The sequence below is a fragment of the Thermobia domestica genome, chromosome 2 (assembly GCF_964235325.1).
Source record: "Thermobia domestica chromosome 2, izTheDome1.hap1.1, whole genome shotgun sequence".
NCBI classification, from domain to species: Eukaryota; Metazoa; Arthropoda; class Insecta; order Zygentoma; family Lepismatidae; genus Thermobia; species Thermobia domestica.
In genome coordinates this window covers 278,492,945-278,518,517 of record NC_137455.1, presented here as the reverse complement: position 1 = coordinate 278,518,517, position 25,573 = coordinate 278,492,945, and the positions used below count along the sequence as shown (strand labels likewise).

At 35.6% G+C, this 25,573-nt stretch overlaps 1 protein-coding gene across 2 annotated transcripts in view; it reads right to left on the bottom strand.

The window, feature by feature from the left end:
• The window catches only part of Rab11 (RAS oncogene family member Rab11), a 58,468-nt gene extending 33,860 nt beyond the window's left edge, over positions 1-24,608 (bottom strand). Inside the window, exon 1 of one of the 2 annotated variants that reach the window (XM_081748757.1) lies at positions 24,089-24,608. In XM_081748757.1, the coding sequence (XP_081604883.1) occupies positions 24,089-24,128 (40 nt within the window). In that variant the 5' untranslated portion in view covers positions 24,129-24,608. The remainder of the gene's footprint in view (positions 1-24,088) is intronic. The other variant, XM_081748756.1, reaches the window with a different exon arrangement.
• Between the last annotated feature and the right edge of the window lie 965 nt (positions 24,609-25,573).

Sequence of the window (25,573 nt, the reverse complement as noted above, 5' to 3'; positions counted from 1 at the left end):
GAAACCTGATCAAACAGTTACTGCAGACTACTACCAACAAAACTACTCGGTTTAAACCAAGGTTTGAAGGAAAATCGTACAGAATGGGACAATAAACATGGGTGAGTCATGTTCTTTCACGACGATGCTCGACCACATTTTGCTAAGCCTCTCCGGGAAATGTTGGAAGCAATGGGCTGGGATGTTTCATCCCACCAGGCGTATTCACGAGATATAATCACTTCCGACTACCATTTGTTTCGTTCCATGTAATATTGACTTTCGGAAAAGTGCTTCAATTTTTACGAAGTAAAATGATGGATGAACTGCCTCAAAAGATAAGGAATTCTTCCAGCGAGGAATTCGTGATTTACCTAAAAGATGGACGACGGTTTTAGATAACGACGAAAAATATTTGGAATAAACATTTTTCTCCGTTTAATAAATAAACCAACGTATTTCACTTGTCGAAAAATCCCACAAGTCGTATGCAACAATATTATAGACATACATCTCTGGTAATAAGCTTATTCTGTAATATCAGCATCCTAAGATGAAGTCAAGTACTTAAACTTACAAATTTCGTAACGGAAGAAATATATTTCAATTCCTGTGAAACACATGATCTAAGCAGAGTTCATGAACTACAGACAATGCTTCCGTTTTACCAATCTCCTGAAAAAATGAGCTGCATTTCTTTTCGAGAACATTATACATATCAAGGGGTCAATTGTTCACTTAAACAACTCTCTCCTACACTTGTAACTCGTGTTGCGATTTGACCTAAAACCAGCGATTTTGACTTCCAAATTTCTGATTACAGTTCCAAATCATTCAATCATTGACTACATGTTGAGTTGATTTTGAGTTTAGCGACCCTTTCAGCATCGAGGTTATATGAGACGGGACCTACTGATTAACGTGGAATCCGAACCACATGAGCTCCCGCCGGGAATCGAACCCGGGTCTCGCACGCAAAAGGCGCGTACGCTAGTCGTTTAGCCACGGAGTTCACTTAAAACAATTATATTTCTTGCAATTTCCAAACGCAGCAACATTATTTTCTATGATCAGTTTTATTAATTGCACTCATAAAAATTTATATTCAAACACTTCCACCAATTAAAAAAAAAAAAAAAAAAAAACATTAGCAGCTTTTCTTCCTTTGTAACTACAGGAATGTACATGAAATTGTACGTTAGATTAGGGGGATACGAGCTCGTATCTTGGAATTTCCTTCTTTCGCTGAACTTCGCAATACGTGATGGCTAAGTTCGGACTGATACAAATCAATAGTGGACAGTAGTCGGAAAGCCGCTTCACGCACGACAACGTGAGAAATCTCTCTGAAAATTCTTCACAAGTGGGTTGCAGCGATTTTCCCTAGTTACACAATGTAACCAGATTTGAAAAAAATAAATACACAAAAAACTAACGTATGAATGTTATGTTACTCTTCTTGTCTTCGTACATAGTTCTGAATATTCCCGTGTAACTAAATGTTAGTCAAAAATGACGCTGATGGAACTCAAATGTCGGATCAAAGTGTAATAAAACATTTCAGAGCTAACAACAGACTTTTGTGAGCTTATCATGAAAGGCCGCTAAAATAACCTAATTTACAACATACTGACCAAAGAGAAAATGCGTTCTTGCTTCGTAACTGGGAGATCCCGGGTTCGAATCCTGTTCGAACCCTGAAGTTTTACTTACTTACACCAGATGAATAATAATACCTTTAAGTACAGACGGCCTGGTCCTTCCTTTTATTACTTTTCTCACTTCTGATGTTAGTTGTTGATTATTCCAGTGTCAACTGACTTCAGCTAATCTCTTTCCTATCTAAGTAAATTATGCTACTTCGATTTGCGGGATCCGGTCTACTTCTTTGAAAATATACGTAACAACGTTTGGATGTTATAAAAAGACCAGATTTCTGTGAAACTGAGATATTACCTCCTCTTAATGTGCGGAATTACCACATTTGAAAAACACTATCCATGAATCCAAGGAACAGTTTATTTTTCAAAACTAATAAAACTCTTTATTATTTTACAAAAATAGCATTTTTATTGATGAGACTGTGTAGGTTTACAAAAAAAGAAAAAAAGTAAAAAAGAAACTTCGTAAAACACCATAAGAAACGAAAGATGAGGAAACAAGGAATGAGAAATATGGAAATAAACGAAATAATAAAAAGTGAATCAGATGAATTATGTTCTGTTCAATCATTAAGACTCATTTTGCTATCCAAACTTCATAGAAATAACATTTACTTGTTCTCGTATTCGATCCAAGTTTAATATCGCATCTAAAGCACCTCTCTCCCATTCACCCCAACCCGATAAATCAGAAACACACTACCAAGGAATATAAATATGTACGGGTTCTTAAATTAAAACCTTCATGTAGGTAACTTATTTTCGAGATTTATGTTACTCTACACGATTCATATGAGAAAACCAAGAAAGGAGTAATCTATACTTCGCAACAACTATTTTATTCAATATTATAATGATACGAACGAGGTCACCAGTACCGAGAAGTGGATTCGTTGCACTTACACCCCAGACTTATATGATGATTTCCGCAAAGAAATCACAGCTTTCGTATTTAGGTATTTAGCCCACTTCTTTAGTAAAGTTTTCTGTATCTGAATACATTCTTAGTAAAGTTCGCAAGTACTTTGTCGTATTCTGATTCAATAAACGCGATTACTTTATTCACAAATTTGTTGATTTAACATAAGAATTGAAGAAAAAAAGTAGAACGAATAAAATTGCAAATAATAATAATAGAACACTGTAGACAGAACGTAAGTAATCAGAACATAAGGTGTGATTCAGGTTTCTTGTCCCAAACGTTGAGTTGGCACAACTGCGAACAGGAGCAAGGAGTGAAGGCGCCTTGCACCCAAATCGTGCAGTGATCTATGAGTGTTTGATAGCGACAGTACGGTTCACATGGGCAGTATGCCTAAATCAAAAGAGATGGAAAAGCAACACATTTCGATTGCCAGGTTTTTCCAGGAGCAGAATTGTCACCATCAGGTGATAGTGTCTTATTTCAAAGAACAAGGTGTGTGTGTGAGAGAAGGATCAACAGAGCTATTAAACGATTTCTTGACACTGGTGAAGTTCGATATAACACAAATTCAGGGTCCCAGCGCACAGCATGTAACCAGAAGATGGTGAAAAAAAAAAAAAAAAAGAAAAAAAAAAAAAAAAAAAAAAAAGGTGTTCGTGAAATAACCAAATCTGTCAACGCGAAAGCTGCTCTAAAACTAAACATTTCGCAAGCATCAGTGATGAGAAATCGGAAAACAGCCGGAATTCACTCACGTAAAAGATAGACAGTGGCAAAAATACGAGAAGATGAATTGGAGAAAGCAAAGAAAAATTGTGCAAAATTGTATAAGAAAGCCGTACCTTCGAGAGGTAACTGTTTCTTCATCATCGATAATGAAACAAAAGTCGAATGGGACGCTTCAGAGATGAATGCTAATGAATATGTCTATTGTACCACGGTGCCAACCCCCCTCTGGAAGCCATGATAAAACCGAAATCCAAATTTCCAAAGAAAATGATGGTATGGCAGGCACTGACACAGGATGGGAGGCTTTCTCCAGCGTTTGTGACCGACAAAACATTAAACAGTGAAATGTATGTATCCAATTGTCTACGAAACTTTTTGTTGCCATGGATACATAGTCTGAACATTACCCAGCCCATTTTATTTTGGCCGGACAAGGCATCATCGCATTATGCTCAGATCACAGTGCAGTTTTTGGAGAACAATCACATCTCATATGTGTCACGAGTTGACAACCCAACGTCAACGCACAGTGTAGACCAACTGAGCGGTTCTGGGCTATGGTGAAGAGAGAAATGGTTGCTGAAAAGCTTCTTTGCGAGAACATAACGCAATTTAAGCGAAATTGGATCCGTATTTCGAAGCAGGTGGCTGCAAAACACGGAAAACGCCTTTTTGTCAACTTCAAGAAGCTGCGCGTGGCAGGAAAATAAGACCCATATGCTGTCTGCTTGAAGAAATTTTAATTCATGTACGTATCCTGTAGTCTATGAAATAAACAGTTTTGGTTTGGAAATCATGCTTCATTTCTGATTTTTCATTTTTGAACAATAAACCTGATTTACACCTTAAATCGAACTTTCATATATAAGTCTGTAAGGAAAGTTTGAAGTAGATAGTGATGAGCTATATAACAAATATATATCTGTGGCTTGGGTCTAAAAAGGCTAATGTCATTTTCTGGCAAAAAGAGATGTTTGTCAATTTTAACGCCTATAAATGAATATTTTCTTGCGCAAGAAAGGCAAATGTTATATTCTAAACTACTTCGTGTTGACATTTGCTCTTCTTGCACAAGAAAACATCCATTTATAGGCGTTACAATTGAAGAATAGCTAATTTTTGCCGAAAAGTGACATTGGTCCTTTTAGATCCAAGCCACACATATAGTGTTTACACAGTTCTCTATAAAAACTCAAATACAGGTACAAAATAAACTATAGCCAGCATTTTAACAGTTACGTGTAAATTGTCATTAGAGAATACCTTGTAATGGTCGGAATAAAAATTTGAGTTTGCCGCAGTCCGTGACTGACAGTGACTGATCTGTTCAATTGTTTTGAAAATACTACTGAAAAAAAAAACACAAGCAAAATATATGAAAGTTATTCATTAATGCTATTTCATTCATATTCTGAGTACGTAAGCAGTAACTACTTTGAAATGTCGGATATTTTGTGAAACAAATCGTGACCGTAAAGCATAAGTCATAGCTATTCTACAACGGTTGAGTGAATATAACTTTTGCTGTCTGCACAACCATATTAAGTATGATTTCTTCCAGTTTTATGTAACTGGCTAACTGAAGCCTCATAACTGTGCTCCACTTTCTTTTCAATGACAGGTAAAGGACTTGACAACTGAAAGTATCAAACAGAACAGACAAAATATCAAACAAAGCGAATCACGAAATTATTGATATTGGAAGGATTTAAATCCTGACAACTTACTGCGAAGTTCGAGATTAAACTGCAGCCACTTTTCTCCGTCGGTCACATATGTGTACACAAGGAGTTGGTTTTGACTGAATACATATTTACCACCCACCAACCTACCCCCCACACAAAAAATAAATTTAAAAAAATAAAATTTCCATTCTAATGTTCAGCAAGCATTGAGTTCTTTCCGCGTCGGATTCCATGAATGGAGAATGGTATGGGACCGAAAAGATCCCGACATACATTTAGGTTGCCTTATACCACAATATTTGACTATGAAAGAAGTATACTGATACTCTATACAAACATGATGTAAAATTACGACAGATTTACTGTAGAAAGGATAGAACTATCACACGCGAATGTATGAAAAACGTCCTATATTGGGTAAAACAGGTTACAAAAGAATAAATCTTATTGTAAATTATTTTTTAGAATACTGGTATACATGGAGCATAAATTTCAGTTTTGTTTGTATATTTTTAACACTTGAAGCGATAAGTATTAAAATCAGCCCTTTTACTCCGGGGCTAGCTACGTTTACAAATTGAATAATCCGGGAAGTGTGCATAACACACGTTCATGACCCCCAGTAGTAAAGTAAAAGTGCATAAAAATAAGCATATGATGCTTAATGTTTTAAAATATCCTTCACGACTATGTTTACACGATCGTTTGCGACAACATTAAAATGAACTTTACTTCCATTTCTTTGCCATAAAACAAGATTTCTTGAAGCTTCGAGCATAACCAAGTACTTGCATTATTTTTTGTAAAAGTTTTGCATCAACTACTGAAGAGTATTTTACTATAGCTATAAGATCTCTCTTAATTAGTGTAGACTTCAGAGATGGAAATCGTTGTATTGAAGGGAAGCAAAGAAGAAATTAAAGATGGGACGGGTGAAGGGAGGTGATGGCGTAACACCTTTAGTCTTAATATCGAAATTTTTCAATGTATAAAATGTTCAATAGAAATGCGTAAAAAATATGTAATTTTCATTTATGCAATGCTAACTATTTACGTTTAGCATATGCGTCTTCATCACGGAAGACCCAGGTTCGATTCCCAACGGGAGCTTATGTTCGGATTCCATGTTAAGTTGTACATCCACGTTTCATATGACCTCGTAGTTGAAAAAAAATGCAGTTGAAAGAGACGCTAACCTCTCAATCAGTCGATCAACAAGCAAACTATCCACGTCTTCATATGCCTCTACCTGCACTCCTCCCACAAACGAAATGCGAATTATTGTAATTTGAAATTTGTATTTATTTATTTTAATCAAATGCACCTTTTAAACTATACCTGTATTCTGTCACTTCCCAACACTTAAAACTGAGTCACGATCTAAAGAATCAAGAGTTTGTCAGTTGTCTTCAAAATTAAAGTACGCTTTGTCCTACAATTTACACAAATTTAAAGCGAATTTCTGACATGACATTGCTTGGATATTTACAGTAGTGGTCTTACTATGAACTGTTTATTCGCTCTCAAGCACTGATACAAAAGTACTCTACATGAAAAGACCATCAGCGATTAAGTTACGTTAAATACTATATAACAGTTGTTTCGAAACCAAATTCTCGGTAACAATCCTTACACCAGAAACGTACAAATAGATGCTGAAGCAATTTACTCTAACTTAAAATATACACATTAGTTCCTTCTATACAACAGAATCCCTATATGGCCAACCTAAATAGGAATCTTCATTTGAGGTTTTTCTTTATGTATGTACGAAAGGCACTCCTGGTATATGTCGTTATTGTCTAATCTAACAGTATAGCGTAAAAAAGAAACGAAAGAAAGTTACATACACTCTTCGCATTTCTTGACTGCTAGTACTCCCTTTCCGATTCTCAACTCTCAGCAGAATTACGAGTTATCGAAAACAAAATGTGTCCAAATCGGAACATATCTACTCTTGACATTAGTAGCATTTGATCTTTTTCTTCAGATGAAACTTCCAGATAATAATAATAATAATAATAATAATAATAATAATAATAATAATAATAATAATAATAATAATAATAATAATAAAACTGTGTGCAATACAGCTAAGTAAATATATAGGACAACTGTTTTTAAGCAAGTATCACATAACCAGCATGTCTATTCTCTTTGCATTGAATGACACTGAGGTTCCGTTCTTACTGACTACTACTTTCTACGGCCATCGCAAAAAACCGAGAACTGACTGATCAAAGAAACTGACACTGTTTGTGCAGTCAAGAACTAGAATTTCTTATACCTCCAACCTATTCTTAATATTGTTTCTGACTGTACCTTTATCTATCAAAACGGGTTATAAAATCTTGCAAATATTTAAGTTCAATCTAAGAATCTTTCAATTTTACGTTACGCGGAAAATGTCAAAGAGGTAGGATCTTCAATAAAAATCATAGCCAATATCTTCTTAGATGCAAATCCTAAGGTGTTTAGTATGATAACGGGTAGATTTATGTTCTTTAATTGACCATAAAGTTCATTTAAATGTAACTTTCATCATCTGTCTTTCTGTCCATTCACTCGTTTTTTAAAGAACATAAAACGCGGAATATAAACAGCCGAATCGTTACGTTGAGCATGAATATGGTATATATACAACAACTAGACGGAGAGAACAGGTATGGGTTTATAAGTCTTAATTATATATGTCAGCAAATCATGAACTTGGATGGATTTTAGGACTGCTTATGTCAACACACATTCTTACCATTTATTTGTCGGTTGTTTTAGACTCAGTTATTGATTAGTTGTTGAATATAAATCACTGCATACCTACCAATTATTACAAGCAATTTGTTTAAGTTTAAACTGACTACGATTAGAGTGGCTGCATCATGATCTCTGAAGATTAGTAGGCTTTCTTTTATGCGAAGAATTCTTGAACTTAGTAACGAAGCTGAACCATTTAGTTGAAGTTCAAATAGTGATAACGAGCAAGTTATGAAAATGAGTTACTGATATCTATCAGATTCGTTTGAGTTGATGGAAGTAAATTTCTCCTCCCCTCTACCGGTTTATAGATTCCAGACAAAAATTTGAAAGATTTCATTTGTCTTTTTTTTTCTTTCTTTCTTGGCGCATTTAATTTCAATTATGAGAAGGAAGAACTTTTAATATATATATAAATTTATAAATGATTTTCAATGAATTGCAATAAAAATCAGTTCTTTAAAAATTTATTTTATATTCGTTATTACTATTGCTTCTCTGATTTCAAATACACGTTCCCAAAGGATAAGACTATGAAACAGGTGCAACTTCACTGTATACAGGGCCATAACTTGTGTGAGTCGTTCAGGGGGGGAAGGGGGCACTTTAAGATAAAATTTTCTTACTCCATGTACGATATGAACATAAAATTATAAATGAAGCATCAAACAGGTTCACTACATTACATAAACAAAGCAGCACACAAAAGGTGAATAAAATAAAAACGAAGTGTACTATTAGGGGCCTAGAAATATTTATTTCTATGGCTCTGAGATTTGTCAATATTGTCACCATAATTTGTCATGTATGGAACAGCCCAAGGGTCTAACGGCCCCGCAGACCTTGCCGTGCGGGAGGGCCCACAGGCTCGGGGGGGGGGGGGGCATAAATAGTAAAAGAAAGATGGAAAGAAGAGGTCCAATTAGAAAAGCAACTTTTTCTAGGGGCCCAAATACGCGTATTAATGCTTGCCGCCACCCCAGAAAAAATTAAGTTACGGCACTGACTGTATAGTCACAATTACCGAACGAAACATTGCTATGATGACATACAACTAATAATTAAAACAAAGAATGTGTGGTAAATTTTATGTTCTTTAACTACTCACATTTGAACAGCAATTGTGAAGTTGTATTATTGCTGTAGAATACTATTTTAATATTTCATTCCTACATAAGTTAAATTTCAAAAATAAAGAAAAAAAACTTGGAACTTGTTTTTCAAGGGTTTTGCAAATCATTTTATTGGAATCCAGGTATCGTAAAATGGTTTTACAAAAAATGAAATAAATAAATAAAAGGAAAAATATATAGTATAAATTTAAAAGAACATCTGAGTTGTTTCACAGTGTGAAACTACGGCACACTTCCAAAATATGCGAATTCAATACTGAAATTTAAAGTAGTATTCTAGTTGCAATCAAGGAATATCGAAGAGCCTGTTCCTCGGAACGCTGAATTCGTATCAAAAACCAGTACTCGCTATCCCTTATAATGTTTTTGACCTATTGAAATTAGTATTGAAACTGCAAGTATTAGTGAATTTCAACCAGTTCCGTTTTGATAGTGTGTTGCAGGTGGTGATAGTATGTTCTCTTCAAGACGATGAATCGATTGCAAAAAACCTGTCGCTATCTATTATCAGTTTTGTTCTATGGCGATCAACGCTGAAAGTGGAAATGGTCTATTTCTACCACTTCTGGTTCGTTTATGGAGGAGATTGAACCTATTTTCGGGACACAGAATCGATTGCAAAATACAGTTTCTCGATACAGTATATATTTTCAGCGTTTTTGCTATATGGAAATCAGTATTTAAAACATTAGTAAATTTCAATTACCTTTGATTTCGGTACAATGTATAGAAAGTGGTGGTATGATCGCTTGAGATGTTGAATCAAAAGCAAAAAAGCTTGTCGCTATCTGTTATACAATTATTATTATTATTATATGGCGACAAATATTGAAACCGAAAATGGTTGCTTTCTATTACTTTCAGTTTGCATAGAGGATTAACAGCGGAGATGGAACCTATTCTTGAGACACTGAATCGATTTCAAAGAACCGCTTTCCGGTATCTCTTACTGTTTTTGTTCTGATACCTGCTGACGGACAGACTGACAATCGTTTAGTAGAACTTCCAACACTTACACATGGTTTGGAAATCTGAAAATACGAGGCATTTTTAGACAGATACTCTTTAAATCATTAAACAATCCTAAATTGGTCTCGCCTAAACTTCCAACGGATCATGAAAAAGAGCTGTCTGCAAGAATAGAACATAGAAGGCTCTCGAATATAGGTATGGACATTACGACACACACAGGATACTATACATATTACGCTTCGAGAAAACAAGTCTGGACAATATTATGAAGAACTGGATCACAAAACTTTGGAAGAATGTAAACCCACGATCTAAAGACGTACAACCTTTATTCTATTCTAAATGTTATTTAACACGTTGAGTGTCTCGTAACCCACCAGTGGGTCAACTTTTCTGCAGTTTCCTATGGTAATATAATTTTCGCTGACCTGTAAATCAGTCTTCTGAAGTAAACATATACCTCTCTATTAAGCTAAACATTTACACCCAGATACTTGAGGCTCGCTCACGTAATTCACCCCGTACTGTCGGTGTCACTGTCAACGTGTCACTTGAATAGTTGCACAAGATTAAGTCTATAATATGTTACATATAAAACCAAAGGAAACTCAGTTTCTGTACTACAAATTGTCCAACATTTCAACTAAATATTGTCTGGAGTGAAATTTCAGCGTACAACTGAGAAATGATGCAGATTGCAGACGGTAGTATGAACTCAAAGCAATATCTGATGATGATAAAGATACGCTTATCAATGGGGATGGGGTGATTTCGAAAGGTTGACTTTAAAAAAAAAAATTAATAATAATAATAATCAAGACATCTTGTCTTAATGGAGAACAGTGTGCTCTCGGTTGTTTTGGTATGAACCCTGTAGAGGCAAAATGGAAAACTTTCAAGAAAAAGTGTTAAAACAATATTTTCATTGTGCAATGAAAAAAAGAAAATCGATATTGTAGACTCATTTAGAAATTTATAGCAAAATAATTTAGTGAAGTGTAACGCCTAATACTATTTTTAAATATACTGGCATAGAATGTTATTGCTGATACTAGTTTTCTTTCAGGACAGAAAGAAAAAAAACAACTAAGTTAAACAACTTCTAACAATCTTTGTGAAGCCGAAACTCTTCATTTAGTTTGGTACTGGAACGCAACAGGACTGGTTACTACCGAAATCATGCCAAGAAAATAATCTTCCGATTAAGGTCCCTAGGATTCCTAAAAATTTAGTGGTTGTTAATTTTAACAAAGCGCTGAAATTAGCCAAGGGAATATCGTGATTTCAGCCATTTTATGCAAGCATGATAACCACAAGTTTCCTATATACAAGAGGCTGAGAAAGTAGATAAGCACTTTATTTCTTTTATTATTTTTTAGGGGTCATTCAGCGTGAAATCAACCAAGCCCAAAACCTCATGGTGTCAGATTTCAATGAAACTTAGTGTACATGTAGGCCCCTTTGTGAAAGGATCATGCACCAAATTTGAGCCCCGTACCCCCTGTAGTTTCACAGTACAGCAGGGTTGGCAAAAACCATGGTTTTTATTGAAAAAACAAACAAAAAAAAAAAAAACGGTTTTTATGGTTTAAACCAGGTTTTTTGGTTTAAATAATTTGCTCTATATATTCATATCATATATATGGACAGAAATAAGTCTGTTTCGCCTTGATGTTAGTATGCAACAACCGGGTTAGGCTGGAAGGGGTCACATAAGCTTAAAGCGGAATAAAAACCGCTTCTCGAGTTACAGCCGAGACAAATTGTCCTCCATTTGAACTCGGAACCAGGACTAATTGGCCACAAATGCTATACGTTTGCCGACTCACTCACGAAGGAATCCTGATAAAAATACGTTGTACTGATCTTTACATGCTTCTTAATATAACTGTCAAGAGTCATTTCAGAAGTACAAAAAGATAAACAGTTGCACAAGTGAAACAATTATACAGAATTACATATGGGCAATTTCAAAGTACTACGGAGTACAGAAGAACTAATTTAATTCAAGTTAGTTAACAACAACTTAAATTAAAGAAATACGACGACTTAATTTGCATATCAGTAAGAAAAGTGAATAAAGATACGAATTATTTGAGTCGACTTTGGCTCAGACTCATTTATACATAAACAGATACCGAAGATACTTCTCATTTCACTAAATGCCTCTCGTGGGGTCTGCATGACCCCTTCCCCCCCACACATACACAAAGTACGGCATTTCGATGTATTTTACCAATAGTAAACATTAAAACGAAACAATATTTAGAATTTTTCCTTGACTGCAATTACATAACAATAATAATAACTACAAAACAAACATTTATAAACTTATATATAAAAAAAAAAAGTTGCATTTGTAGTATAACCTTTTTGAGTAATGAATGGGGAATTTAGGTCTGAATATAATTTGAATAATACGGGAGTGAAACGTGATAGCCCACAAATGTGTGTTCATCAAGATTTTACAAACACTTTTACTAACATTTTTCGTTTTTTGGTTTAAACCAGCCAACCCTGCAGTACAGGGTGGTAAAAACTGGACAAATTTGATGTCTTTTGTAGAATCTTGTTAGCTTCAATTAGTCATACCTTCCGTAAATATTGAGCTACACAGAAAAATAATATATCATTTTGAAGAGGAAAGAATAGGCTACAAGATATGTCAGGAAGATTTATTTGAAAATCAAATATTTTCTGGGAAAATTTTGGATGAGTGATATTTCAGAAAGTGCCCATTTGATCTTGAAATTGGATACCAAGGTAGTCCCATATGTCCGGCGTAAGTGTGCCAATGTCGCAACTTGCCAATTTGTCAATACTGGTGAAGTAAGGTCTAAGAAATATTTAGCCTGACCTGCTGGAAGTGATCAATTGCCGGTGTTGAAGCAGTCGACTGGCTTTATCCATTTCTTTGTTGCTGAGCGTGTATGTACGGCCAGTTGCAGTTATGGGATCAACAAGAGAGATGTCACAAGCAGGCAGTTAGAGCACATCTGGTATATTGGATACACAAAGGAAGGTGCTGGTCCATGAGGTCTGAGAAAACACAACTTTGCTGTTTCATGTGTCTTGTCGGCTTGCAAAACACAAGCAAGCTACCAGAAGCCACTATAGGTGCAAATAACAAAGCCCCTGATTCTATCAATGGTAATGCCAGCTTATGAGGCATCTGCTGCGATTACTAACTCGTCCTTAAAGTCAGTTTAGAAGAATATTGCCTCATTCGACATTTCTTTGAGACACAGGAACCACAGTGAAATTTACGGGTTCCAGGAATCTGTCGTGCTGCATCAAAACTGTCGCTTAGGAAGGTGGCTTCCTCTTCATGTTCCCCCTTTGTGCAGTACACATATACCATTTTAGAATCCTTGCTGTCATTCGAGGCCCAGCTGTACAAAGGGGCCTGGAGTCATGAGTCATGATCTGATTTGTGTATATCTTTGAAGGCTTGTTTTTGCAGCATTTGTTTTCAGTGCACCTCCAATACCATCACACACAAACTCGACATGTGACGTTGCAAAAAAAATGCCATTCACATGCCATACCATAGTCGTGGGTACAGGTGTTAATGAAGATTTTCCGGTTATTGAACTGAGAGGCAGCTCCATTAGAGAAGCAGTACATTTTTGACACATTGGGAAACTTACATTTCAGGATTTGCACCAATTTTTTCTGGAACAGATAAACTGCAACAGTGTCATGTCTGAAACTTTCTAGGTTTCAGACTGTTCTAGAACTTTCCAGAATGTTCACATATTTAGGTCAATGCAATGTACGATTGATAATAGAATGTTCCAAAGTTCCTCACAAGATTACTGAATTGAAGACTAGCTGTAGAAAACAATGTAAGTGCCACCTTGAAAGTGTTTCACTTATTTTTTGCATACCTTTACGTCTTAGATTTTCATACTTTGTTATATGCTAGGTTGTAATTCTAAGCAATAGTATTTTCTATCTTTTTGACGCTTGGGCACAATTTACTATCTTTTGTCTCTATTGTTACAGTAACTTCTGTGTTTGGTACTTACATCCTTTCCTACAGCGAGTCTTCAATTACAGATTGCACCAGGAAAACATTACTGCTAGGCAGTTACACCTTACTTCACTAGTACTGACAAACTAGAAAGTTGCCACATTAGCACCCCAGGTCCCTCTACCGATATGGTGATACGAAAACCACTGTAGACTCCAGGCCCATTCTTGGCCCAAGTTGACATTTGGTACACTTATGACGGACATATGGGGCTACATTGATACTTAATTTCAAGGAAATCAAATAGGCACTTTGAGATATGATTCAAAATTTTCCCGGAAAATATTTAATTTTCAAATAAATCTTCCTGACACATCTTGTAGCCTATTCTTTCCTCTTCAAAATGGTATATTATTTGTCTCTCTAGTTCAATATTCACGGGAGATATGACCAATTAAAGATAACAAGGTTCTACAAAAAACCTCAAATTTGTCCATTTTTTACCACCCTGTACCCTGAAATTACATGGAGCACAGGGCTACAATTTGGTGCATAATCATCTCTCACACGGGTCTACATGTATACCAAGTTCCATCCAATTCTGAGACGTCAAGGTTATTTTGTTCTGATAATTTGGTTGATTTCACATGGAATGCCTCAATCATAGCTGATAATTTAACCAATGACCAGTGCAACAGAAGTGGATAATCAAACAATACTAGACAGAGAATGCTGAAAAGGTTCGAAATAATGGGCTACAGAATTTGATACACTTCCACCAAGTAGACTAACGATTTGCAGATTACTCAATAAATTTGAAGGAACTGTCTCTATCCGTAATGCGCAAAAGAGTAGTTGAGTGGTCAGTATTACTATTCACGACAATGAAATGTTAGTTGCGCAGGCATTATAAAAAGCAAAAATTTAAAGAGGAGAGCTTCTCGTGAGTTATAACTTTCCCGTAATATCTCAGCATGCTATTCCACGGCGACAACACGATAATGACGACTTCTAATCACAGCAAGGTGAAGTTCCTTCCTACTATGTTGTAACAGTGCGCGAGTTTGATAATGAATTACCCAATCGTTGGACAGGTCGACGAGGGCCAATTAAATGGCCACCACGATCACCGGACCTCATCCAAATTGACTTTTTCTGTTGGGGGTGTTGTCAAAGATAAACGTATTTGCGAGGAAACCACGCACTATTAACAGCATGATTAACTTCATAACAGACGTTTAGAAAAAAGGTAGAGGCCTACACGAGCGTAATATATTGTAGAAGAGTCATGAAGTACTGGTATGACAGTTCTGTAACATTACGACTGCAGGTCGTAATATGATTCGCGACTGATTTTCAATGTTAAAATTCAAATTGCAATCTTAAATTACAGTAAATGGATTTTTGGAATATTTTACTCTCAAAGAAGACGTATGTATTCTAGTATATATTATGTACACCTCCTAAAGTTTGAGAAAGGTAGGACGAAAGAAAATTGGCCCGAGTTCTTCATATTTTTTTCGTATTGTTGTTGTTACCACTTTATACAATCACCTGCACAGATTAAGCTACGTATCAGAGAGCTAAATAGTCTTAATCGGATAATACCGTAGAGAATCCTTTCCTTAGTCGTTGGTTGATAGGTTAAGTTGTTCCTATTCCCGAAAGTGTAAACTCACCCCACCCAGATTTGGAGCGATTTTGTTTCTCAATTAAATGGACGAACACTGATTAGTAACAAAAACGCCAGAACTGGCGAAAATATACGGCAATATAATTCGATATTATAACTTTAAATGAGCATGGATAAATAATGATTCTCGCTAGAAACATACGGTATTATTATACTATTATGGTGTAAACAGTAACTCTTAACATACTGCACTGTAATATAATACCGTATGTTTCTACCAAGAACCATTATTTATCCATGCTCATTTAAAGCTGTAATATCGAAACGTAAAATCGCATACTTTTGCCAGTATTGACACTTTTGTTACGAATGTATTTTGAACTAAGTGGGGGAGGGGGAGGCAAGGAATTCTATTAATAAAGCTAAAGAAATGTTCTATTATGACAAAATGTTCATCGTGTTTGTGGTGTCATGTGCAAGGCCCTTTATACCTATGCACTTTTAACTTGTTTTAGGTAGAAGTAAATCCCTGTGATTTGAGACGGGTCCTGAGAGTTGCACTGCTAAGTACCCATATTAATAATTTCAAACAGCAACTTAATTACTGGGAATATAATATTGTGTTCTGTTTATTAAAAGAAGCTGTTAGCAGCTCAACACGACAGCATAAAAGACGATAAGTGGAAGAGAACATCAGAAAGTGGCATCATAATTCTGGCCTATCGTATGTCAGTCTGATACAATTTTGCTTGATAGAAATATGTTCTTTTGATGATTAGGTGGCTATTGTAAAAACTGCTGGGAAAGCCGTTCCAAATAACTGTGATCAGGGTTGGCTGGTTTAAACCAGCTTTTTTTTTTAAATGGTTTAAACCAAACAAAGAAAAGAACGAAAAATGCTTTAAATCGTGTGAACTTTATGGTGAGTCTCCACATATGAAACCATCTGCATTACGTTTATGTATTTTTCACCTTTTAATCAAGGTGTCCCGTGTTCAATTCTTGGTAGAACCACAACCCATCTTTCAAGTGTAAACCAAGTAGCGATTCGAGGTGTCCCTTTAAGCGAAAGTCTTCTCCGTGATAACCTTGGTATTTCATAAGGATGTTAAACCTAAACATACGAAACGAAACCAAATTATATATTTCTACTTGCCTGAATGCCTGTTGTTTTATAAAGCAGCCAAGGTTGCTTAAACATATTGACAGAAATTGGCAAAATTTATCAACTGCCTACGCAGCTTCCAACATCAACTTGGATTTGACTGTTTCAATTTTATTGAATGATATCTACATACCAAATTTGTAATTTAATACCTCAGTTTTAGCGTAGTGATTATGATACGTTGACCTTAAAATTTTATATACAAATACACTTGAAGTGATAACAGGATTTTCCCAATGGCTAAGGCGGGAGTTTACCGATTTATATATAATCGTATAATGTTTTTACTTGTGTAACTGTTTATCATTTTGTCCTTCTGAAATGACTCTTGACAATTACATTAACAACTAGGCCTATGTAAAGATCAGTACAACGTATTTTTATCAGGAGTCCTTCGTGAGTGAGTCGGCAATCGCATTTGTGACCAATTAGACCCGGTTTCGTGTCGAAATAGACAATTTTTCTTGGATGAAGCCGAGAAGCAGCTTGGATTCCGCTTTAAGTTTATGTGACCCCTTCCAGCATAACCTTGTTGTTGCATAATAACACCAAGGCGAAACAAACTAATTTCTGTTCATATCTAATATAAATACATAGAGTAAATTATTTAAACAAAAAAACCTGGTTTAAACCCAAAAAAACTGAGTTTTTTGTTTTTTCAATAAAAACCATGGTTTTTGTCAACCCTGACTGTGATGCGACATGATAATTTCTTGTCCACTGACTCTCTTGAACATGTTACAAGGTGGAAATATACTATTGATGGGAAAAATATCAACTGGATGAAAATTAAGTGGTTTTAGTTCCAGAGAGGCGAAGCTTTAAACACAATTTAAGGGAATACATAATCCAGACATGGATTCCTTTTTTACTAGATATATCAGGAAATGGCAAATTCGTTCATTATGTATCGATGTAGCATTAGGCAACAGAAACTATGCACGAGAAAACCAGTATCAGAACAAGAAAGTAAAGATATGCTTGACTTGTCACATTGTAAAAAATGAAATGAAATTTTTGAGTTTTACGTCCCACGTTTGCGCCGGCTAGGCTCTGGAGATGGTGATTATGAGAAATGAATGAAATGATGGAATGAAGAAAGTGGGAGGAAACCCACGCACACGGTGTTTGTCCATCACAAAGTTCACTTGGCGGGAGCAGGGCTTGAAACTGAGACCCCATGCACCAAGTTGCCATAATTTCTTCGAACATTTGTCTGTGAATGTCCCGACAAAATCAGAGAGCACACAGGACACATATCTATTACTGAACCAAACGAAGATAATGAACCAATTTACTTGTGAGCAGTATCGCACAAACCTTACTTCTGCATGTGCCAGTTAAAACTTTTACTACTTTTCAGTTCAGCAACACCGTACGTCCACGTCTGTGATCAATTTTGAAGTTTCTGAACCAGAAGTCAGTCAGACTTCCACAATCACATCTGAAATAGGTACTCTGAAGTGTCAGGTATGTCAGTAGATTAACAAAATATTTGCTCATTGTGCGCATATTTTTGATTTCTAATCTTCACAAATGTCTTTTGTTTTCTCCACTTCGTGTCTGTTTTAGATTCACAGTGTGTACTTTGAACACCTGTGAACAAAAGTTCTTCCCGATTGCAATCTAGCAGCTGTATGAGAGAATTTTGAGGAAGTTTTACAACTGGGTGTGTAAGCTTCACATTAAAGAACGACTTTTTGTAAGTGGAGATACATATAATTACCAAGAGACAGCATACACTTTAAACACAAACACTTAGATATCAACCAATCAACTGTGTGTGTGTGTGTGTGTAGAAACCTAAATACTGAAATCCTAACAAAAGTGTCGCACTGTCCAACAAAGTATTAAGTTGGGTATTAGTTCCAATACCTATGCCAATAAGATCTGTTTTAATACATGATAGACCGCGACAACACAGTTCTACAATTTAAGCAACGAATTTAGTGTAAGTCGAATTTTTAAGTACGACAGGATGACAAGAACCGTTACCTGCTTCTATTATAAATCGCTAGCTATATGGTATGTGGGAAGAAACAAAAAGATAATTGCAATTTTGTCACCATGAATGACATCACTGACAATTCGAACGATTTGGTATCCTGGGTTCTAAGTTACTTAAGGAATTTGGTTCCCTAGCGCACATGATCGTCCGTTTATTCGAATCCAGTCTTGCCTGGGGAACCAGTATATTCCATTTCTTTCTTTGTCGTCACTTAAGTATTTCTAAACTACTGTATGCTGCATAGTGTGGACAATAACATTTTATGTTCTGATAATCCTGATATAAGCCCTCTACTTATCTTCTGGAAGGAACAACTCATCATCCATGGCTTTGACTTGCCTACTCCATATTTACCGGCGCCAGTCACCTAAAACTCACTTCACGCATAACTTCCGTTTTTCATTGATAAAATCTCAAAAGATTTTATTCACAATCGCACAACAATTTATCACGGGGATTTTTTTTCCCCACTTAGAAATTGATCTCACTACGAATGCTACGTTGTATATAGGCTTTATCAAAAACATTCTGCAATTGAAAATGAACTTCATATGAACTATCTACATTCATATCCAAACTGATTGTCGCATTGTTTCCTTGTGGGAATAAGATTTGATAATGATTTTGCAGGGTACATTTAATACTGATACTATGTGTATAATCGCGAAATGTATATTTCTGGTAAATTTCATAGGAAAAGGATTATAAATACGAAAATTAGAATAAGTAAAACAAAATATTACAAAATGGACAAGAAAGTTTTCTTTTCGTTTTATTGTTCTTATTTACAGCTCTTTTGACATTAACTTTTCCACATACATGTCTTTGCCGATTATACACATACTAACATTATTAAAATACCGGGCGAATTCGTTATCAAATTATATTCCTACAACAACATATTTATAGACACGAGACAATAATTTTGGACGTGAGTGTACCTTATTCACTGGAGTGTGGAAATAAACAACTGCTTCTACTAATTATATCCGCTACTGTGTCACATTCGTAATTACTAACGAATAAATTAAGAAAATTAAGACCATAAACTCTCACACACAGTGAATAGCATATATACCAAACCACATGGTTAAATTAAGATTCACTTATCCCTGAATTTTACTAATTTCTGTGTTGATGACTGTATACACCACGATTTGGAAAACCACATACAAAAGCGACTATTCTTGAATAAAGTCATACAGGGCGACAAAATTAAAGGAAGTACGATGCTATCTGCATTATTAAGGGAAGGATTATAAAATATATTTAGACTAAGTAAATCTCCGTTATTATTTCGATGAAGTTTAATGCGGACATCAGCAGAGGGTATTTGTCCCCATCATGATCGTCATTTTGTGCAAATTTTCGTTTGTAGTGTCGTTTAGGCTCGCATTTGAAGGATAGGGAGGGTTAAGATTGTGTGCGAAGCAACAAATGAAAATGAAAAACGGGGAACGCAGTGTTCCTTTTCAAATGGGTAAAGTTACTTTAAACATAGGAATTACGAAACTTTGTAAAAATCATTTCTTGCCACATACAAATACAAAGATCTCTTTCTATACGCTGTGGAAATATTATTGATCACAACTGTGTTGAACTCTGCCTCGTATATGCATGGGAGGCAGAGTTCAATGGTTTAGATCCCATTTTAAGCTCCAGGTCTACCTCTCACATTGTCTAGGTGCTGAAAAGGGTCACTTACCTTCAAATCAACCAACTAACGAACGACCTCCCATAATTCAGTTTATTCATCCTTTCTTCATGAAATAATTCTTGCTTAATATTTTCTTCAGGAGCAATAAGTACCGCCATATTGACTGAAAACTATTTTTGCAAGACACTTTTCAATCTTTGTAGAAACTGTGGGATGTCAATGAATAAACCTTACGATATTGCTGACATTTCCTCAAGAGATATTTGGTATTTACACACGAAGTTTTGAAGCACTCGTCCCATTGAATGTGAGACTAGGCAGCAATTATTTTAAAACTGTGTTGAATACGAAAAATTATTCATGTACGGCGTAACTCTTCTATATAGTGTGTGATAAAAACAGTACGGTTTATTACCACTCGAACCAGTAGCACCTGATAATACAAGTACTCTAACGAGAATTAGAAATTATAAGTCTGAACGGACCTACGAGGGCATTTTCTTATAGCACTCCCATAGTTCCGATTCCACCCCATGGCAGAGTTCGTTTTAGTATAACTTACCAAAGAGAGAGATGCAACCTACATTTGGGGACGCTATGAAAAAATAATTTCTCGCTATCTCCGGAAGCGAGAACCTACAACTTCCGGTTTCAACAGTCTGATTAGAACAGAGAGTGAATATTCTTAGGACACTATCACAGTAAATGCGTATTTTAGGAAAGTTCCACCTTATCCATTACAGTAAATTCGTATTTTAGAAAAGTTCCACCTTATCCATTAATATATTTGCCATCTGAATGTCAAGTGAAATCGAAGTTGTAAACTCCTACACTTCCGGATTCAGTAGAGGGTTATGGGCAGAGGTGGCTTTTTTTCTTGGGACGCTCAATCCATATTTTATATATATAAATCAGTTTCTTGCTACTTTTCACCGTGTTTGCTTGTAATTAATGTTGAGGCAGGATTTTTTAAACCACCTTCGGTTGGAATAAAGTAATAACGATAGAGATGGAACCTATTCTTAGGGTGGTGGAACTAAATCAGGGAACAGTTTCTTGTCCTCTTCTTAGTCTCTGACGTAACTTTACATAAGTCTTCCAAAACATACCGTAGTTGGAAACTCGAATAACGACAATGTGCTATTTTGAAAAAAAATAAACAAGCTTCGGAAAACGGAAAAGATGCAGATTTAGAATACAGTCATAAAAATGGTAATTTTACTGTTGAAATCAGTTGACTACACCTGAAAGATGACTGTGTGTATCATAGTAATTTTCATTGGCGAATTGTAGCCACACAATGTAGGGAACATGTATTTTCTGTTTATTTAGTATAGAGATACTAGTGTGAAGTCATGGCCATCACAAGCGCTTCTGCCTACACAAGTGGGCTGTTTTTATTTGATATCTAGTTTTTTCCCCACTATCCCCGTTTGTCTGCATACTCTCTGTCGCTGACGCGGCTGCTCCTTATGGCCCCTTTCCTCCTGTGCTTCCGCCCTGACTCGGGTTAGACAACATTCGTGTTTCTTGGTGGGGACCTAGCACAGGTTGGTCAATGTTTCTTTGCACAGTAGTTATGACAGTCATCCGTATCAGTAATTTTACCAGTAAGGGATCACATCAGTTTGCACGCATACATTAATTTGGAAGCAAGTGTTTGACCAAACGCCAAGAAAATAAGGGTGTAGAATTAATCAGGGAATCATTTAGGGCACGAAGGAATCATTGATTCTGAAACCAAATAAAAACATAAGGTAACTGTTTAGTATTAGGAGGCCAGTAGGAAAAAACAGGATGATTTACAAGAGAAATGAGTTGATAGTGGTGTTCAAGTAGTCAAGAGAGTATCGCACACAATTTTTTGAAAGCAGTAGGGGACCTGTACAAACCGTAAAGGTAAGAGGAAGTGATTCGCATTTATGTCGAGAACAGAAACCAACGAACTCCTGCAGGGGTTCTAACCCATTCCTACTACTACTTATAGTATGGATCCTAATTTAGGGTTAAGTCTGTATCGCCGGACCAATTTTAGGAAATTTACCGGGTCAAATGGAAAATTTATTTAAGTTTGTGAAAAAGAACGAATGAAAGTCAGGTAAGGGGAATAGTAAAAGTTAAGAAAGTGGTTGTTTATGATGCTGTAAGCAGCACTAAATGTGGTGGCGGATGGACTATTTCGCGGAGAGGTAGGCTTGTTTTACTATACGGATCCATGGATTGCAAAAAGTACAGAAAAATTTGTGCGTTTAATTTGCCCATTTCATGTAGAGATCAGAATCCAACCAACCCCTGCGAAGCTTCTAACCCCCTTCCTACTACTACTACTACTACTTCCGGTACTACTACTACTACTTATAGTATGGATTCGTACAATAATACAGCATGCCTAACGTAACGTAATCTAACGCAACTTAATGTAATCCAATCAAATATAACCGAATGCAGTAAATTTTCGTACTCCTAACTAAACATCGGTCCACATTTTAATTAACGATGTTCAAATTAACGATTTTACATCAGAAAGACGTAAAGAAAATGTTTACGAATATTGTAAAAATAATGAACGACAGGGTGAGCAACACAACCAATTTTCACATCTAAACACAAAGCAGGCCTAAAGTACTAAAATTAATGTCTCCTAATGCACTGAAAGTGTCACTAATACTGGTGTTATTTTTTTTAAAAAAGTTAAATTCCGAAGACAGTTAATGTTTAGCAAAAGGGTTCCAGCAACTGTTTCTAAAAAAGTTAGAATTTCGCTAATTTATGTTCACATTAGGGTAGGTTAGGTTAGTTTAGGTGACTTTGGGTTACATTATGTTAGTATAGGAGTCCAGCATAATTTTTCAAAAAATGGCAGAATTTTGCGTACTTTAGGTTAGATTTGGTTACGTTATGTTAGGCCTAAGTACCTTCATCATCCATTTCTCCTGTATATTTTGTGTCTTTATGTGCTTCTGGACCCCTTCTCCTAAACATAACCCCCGAAGATTATCAACCAATATATCATATACAGAACATAAAACTCCCAAGATGAACAATGAACTTGGCCTACCTGACACGCTGAGTATGACACATTTAGGAAACCTACTTTATTGAAAGAATTCTACTTTCGAAGAATTTACATTGTACACGTTATCTTATATATCGTCTGTTTTCATAATGGTGGTCATAAATTCAACTCTCATAAATCTATAGTACAAAGGCATAGCAATGCCTCGGCATCGAAAGACGAATTCCTCAATGACATGCTAAAAAGCCGATCAGTGAAATAGTAGCCACATTGTATAGTACAAACACATTCCTAACCGCACTTCAGTACAATTTCGAACAAATATATGCCGTCACTATGCAAGGTCACATCGAACATTCTTTTTCTTACATCGGTTCAACAATACATGTGATTTTTCTTTTTTTCTTTAAAAAAAAAAAAACAAACTGTACGATGTACGAAAACTGCCAAATTTGACGTAACTTAATTTTAGAGATCGTTCGTATCTGAAATATGTAACTGTCTTAAGTATCGATAATTTTCGTTAGCTTACAAACCTGAAAAATTTATTCATTATTCCTAAGCACTTGATTAAACCCGTACCGAACTATATAAGTTTTATATAGTCATAACCTTACGTCTTTCTTCTATTATTAGAGTGACAATTTATATGCAATAATTTAGAACTTCCAAATCTAGTTTAAACTCTTGTGAATTACCATCAGTACAAAATGATTGACCCAATAACTTATTCATGGTAAATTGCATACTCGAATACTACGATAAAATTATCAATAAAAGTATTTTTGTTCTTACCTTTGAATAAATAGTCATATTCATCATCCCGGGTACCCATTTCCTTTTCAGTGCCTGGAATTTACACCCAGGATAGGGCTCCTTGAAAAAAAATTGTTTTGGACTATGAACACTAGAAAAAAATTAAAATCAATCGTGATTGAAAAATCTATTGTAATATTTCTGATTACAACACAATATTATGGGGGTAATACGAGGTCGGATGCTTTCGATATTTTTCAATAACGCGAACCAGTTTAAGGCTTTCCTTCGCATTAACTTCCCAATATGGCTTCCACTTCTTACGCCCCTAACATTGCGCATGCCCTTGACGTATCAAAACAATTGACTAAACTTAATGCAACGCAATTTGCAACTGACTATTCACCTTGTCTTGTGTAAAAATGTCAAATGTCAAAACATTTCATATAAAGAAAAACTAAAATGTTATATTATAGATACTAATTCTAATAATTAGAAAGTATTTTCTATTTTAGTCATCGTCTGTTTATTGTAATATGCGATAAAAGTAAAGAAAGTAGAGGTTCCTTCGAATCGTGAGTTTGTCTTATTATATCAGACGACAATGACTCACTGGGATGTTCCTGGAGAAGACAAGAGGAGATCATACACAAGTTTGTGTAGGTACTTTTTCTCCTTCCCTAAATTTGCTCAAGTGATAAACTGATAAAACGGTCATTTGAACAAATGAATAGAAGAAATTGATTCATATACTGTAAATAAATTCATAATGTCATGTTTAACGTAAGCATGATTTCAATATTATGAATCATCCCGATTTTTATCTCAAAATGTACCTTATCTATTGATAAAACTATTTAATACATTGACACGTTTCTAATAACCAATAAATACCAGTAGGCTATATACTAGAAACGAACGTGAGCTTAGTGTACCATTTTATACATATCGATTTTGTTTCATTTCTGCTTTTATAGTTCGTATCATTCGATTTCATTGCAGGTGGATGCTTAGGATTCTCTGTGATGATCACTGATAATGAGGATATTGGAATGCTACTTAAGACACTTCACTAAGCACCTCATAGTTTTGTTTTATTTTAGTGAAAGCTCAAATTAAAAAAAAAAAAAAATGGAAGCCCAGTCATTTTAAGTTTGAACCTTGCGAAAAATAGTCTAAAGCTGAAAATTGGAAGATTTGTTCTACTCGATGTCTTGAAGAATATATTTAAAGTCCTCAAATTCCCGTGGTCGCTTCCTGGAATTCCAGGCGATTAAAGACTGGAGTGCTGAAAAAGCAGAAGGTATCACTGGAATGGCTGTTACATACAAACGACCAGTGGTGCTATTTAGCCGGTCAAAATATTTCGAGTTCGCAGAACCGTTTCTTATAGTCAAACTCTCTCTCTCTCTCTCTCTCTCTCTCTCACACACACACACACACACACACAAAGGCAGGCAGCTGAAACGGAGAGCTTGGTGGATACAATTTTTTCACAGCCAGAAACAAATAATTATTTAAAAA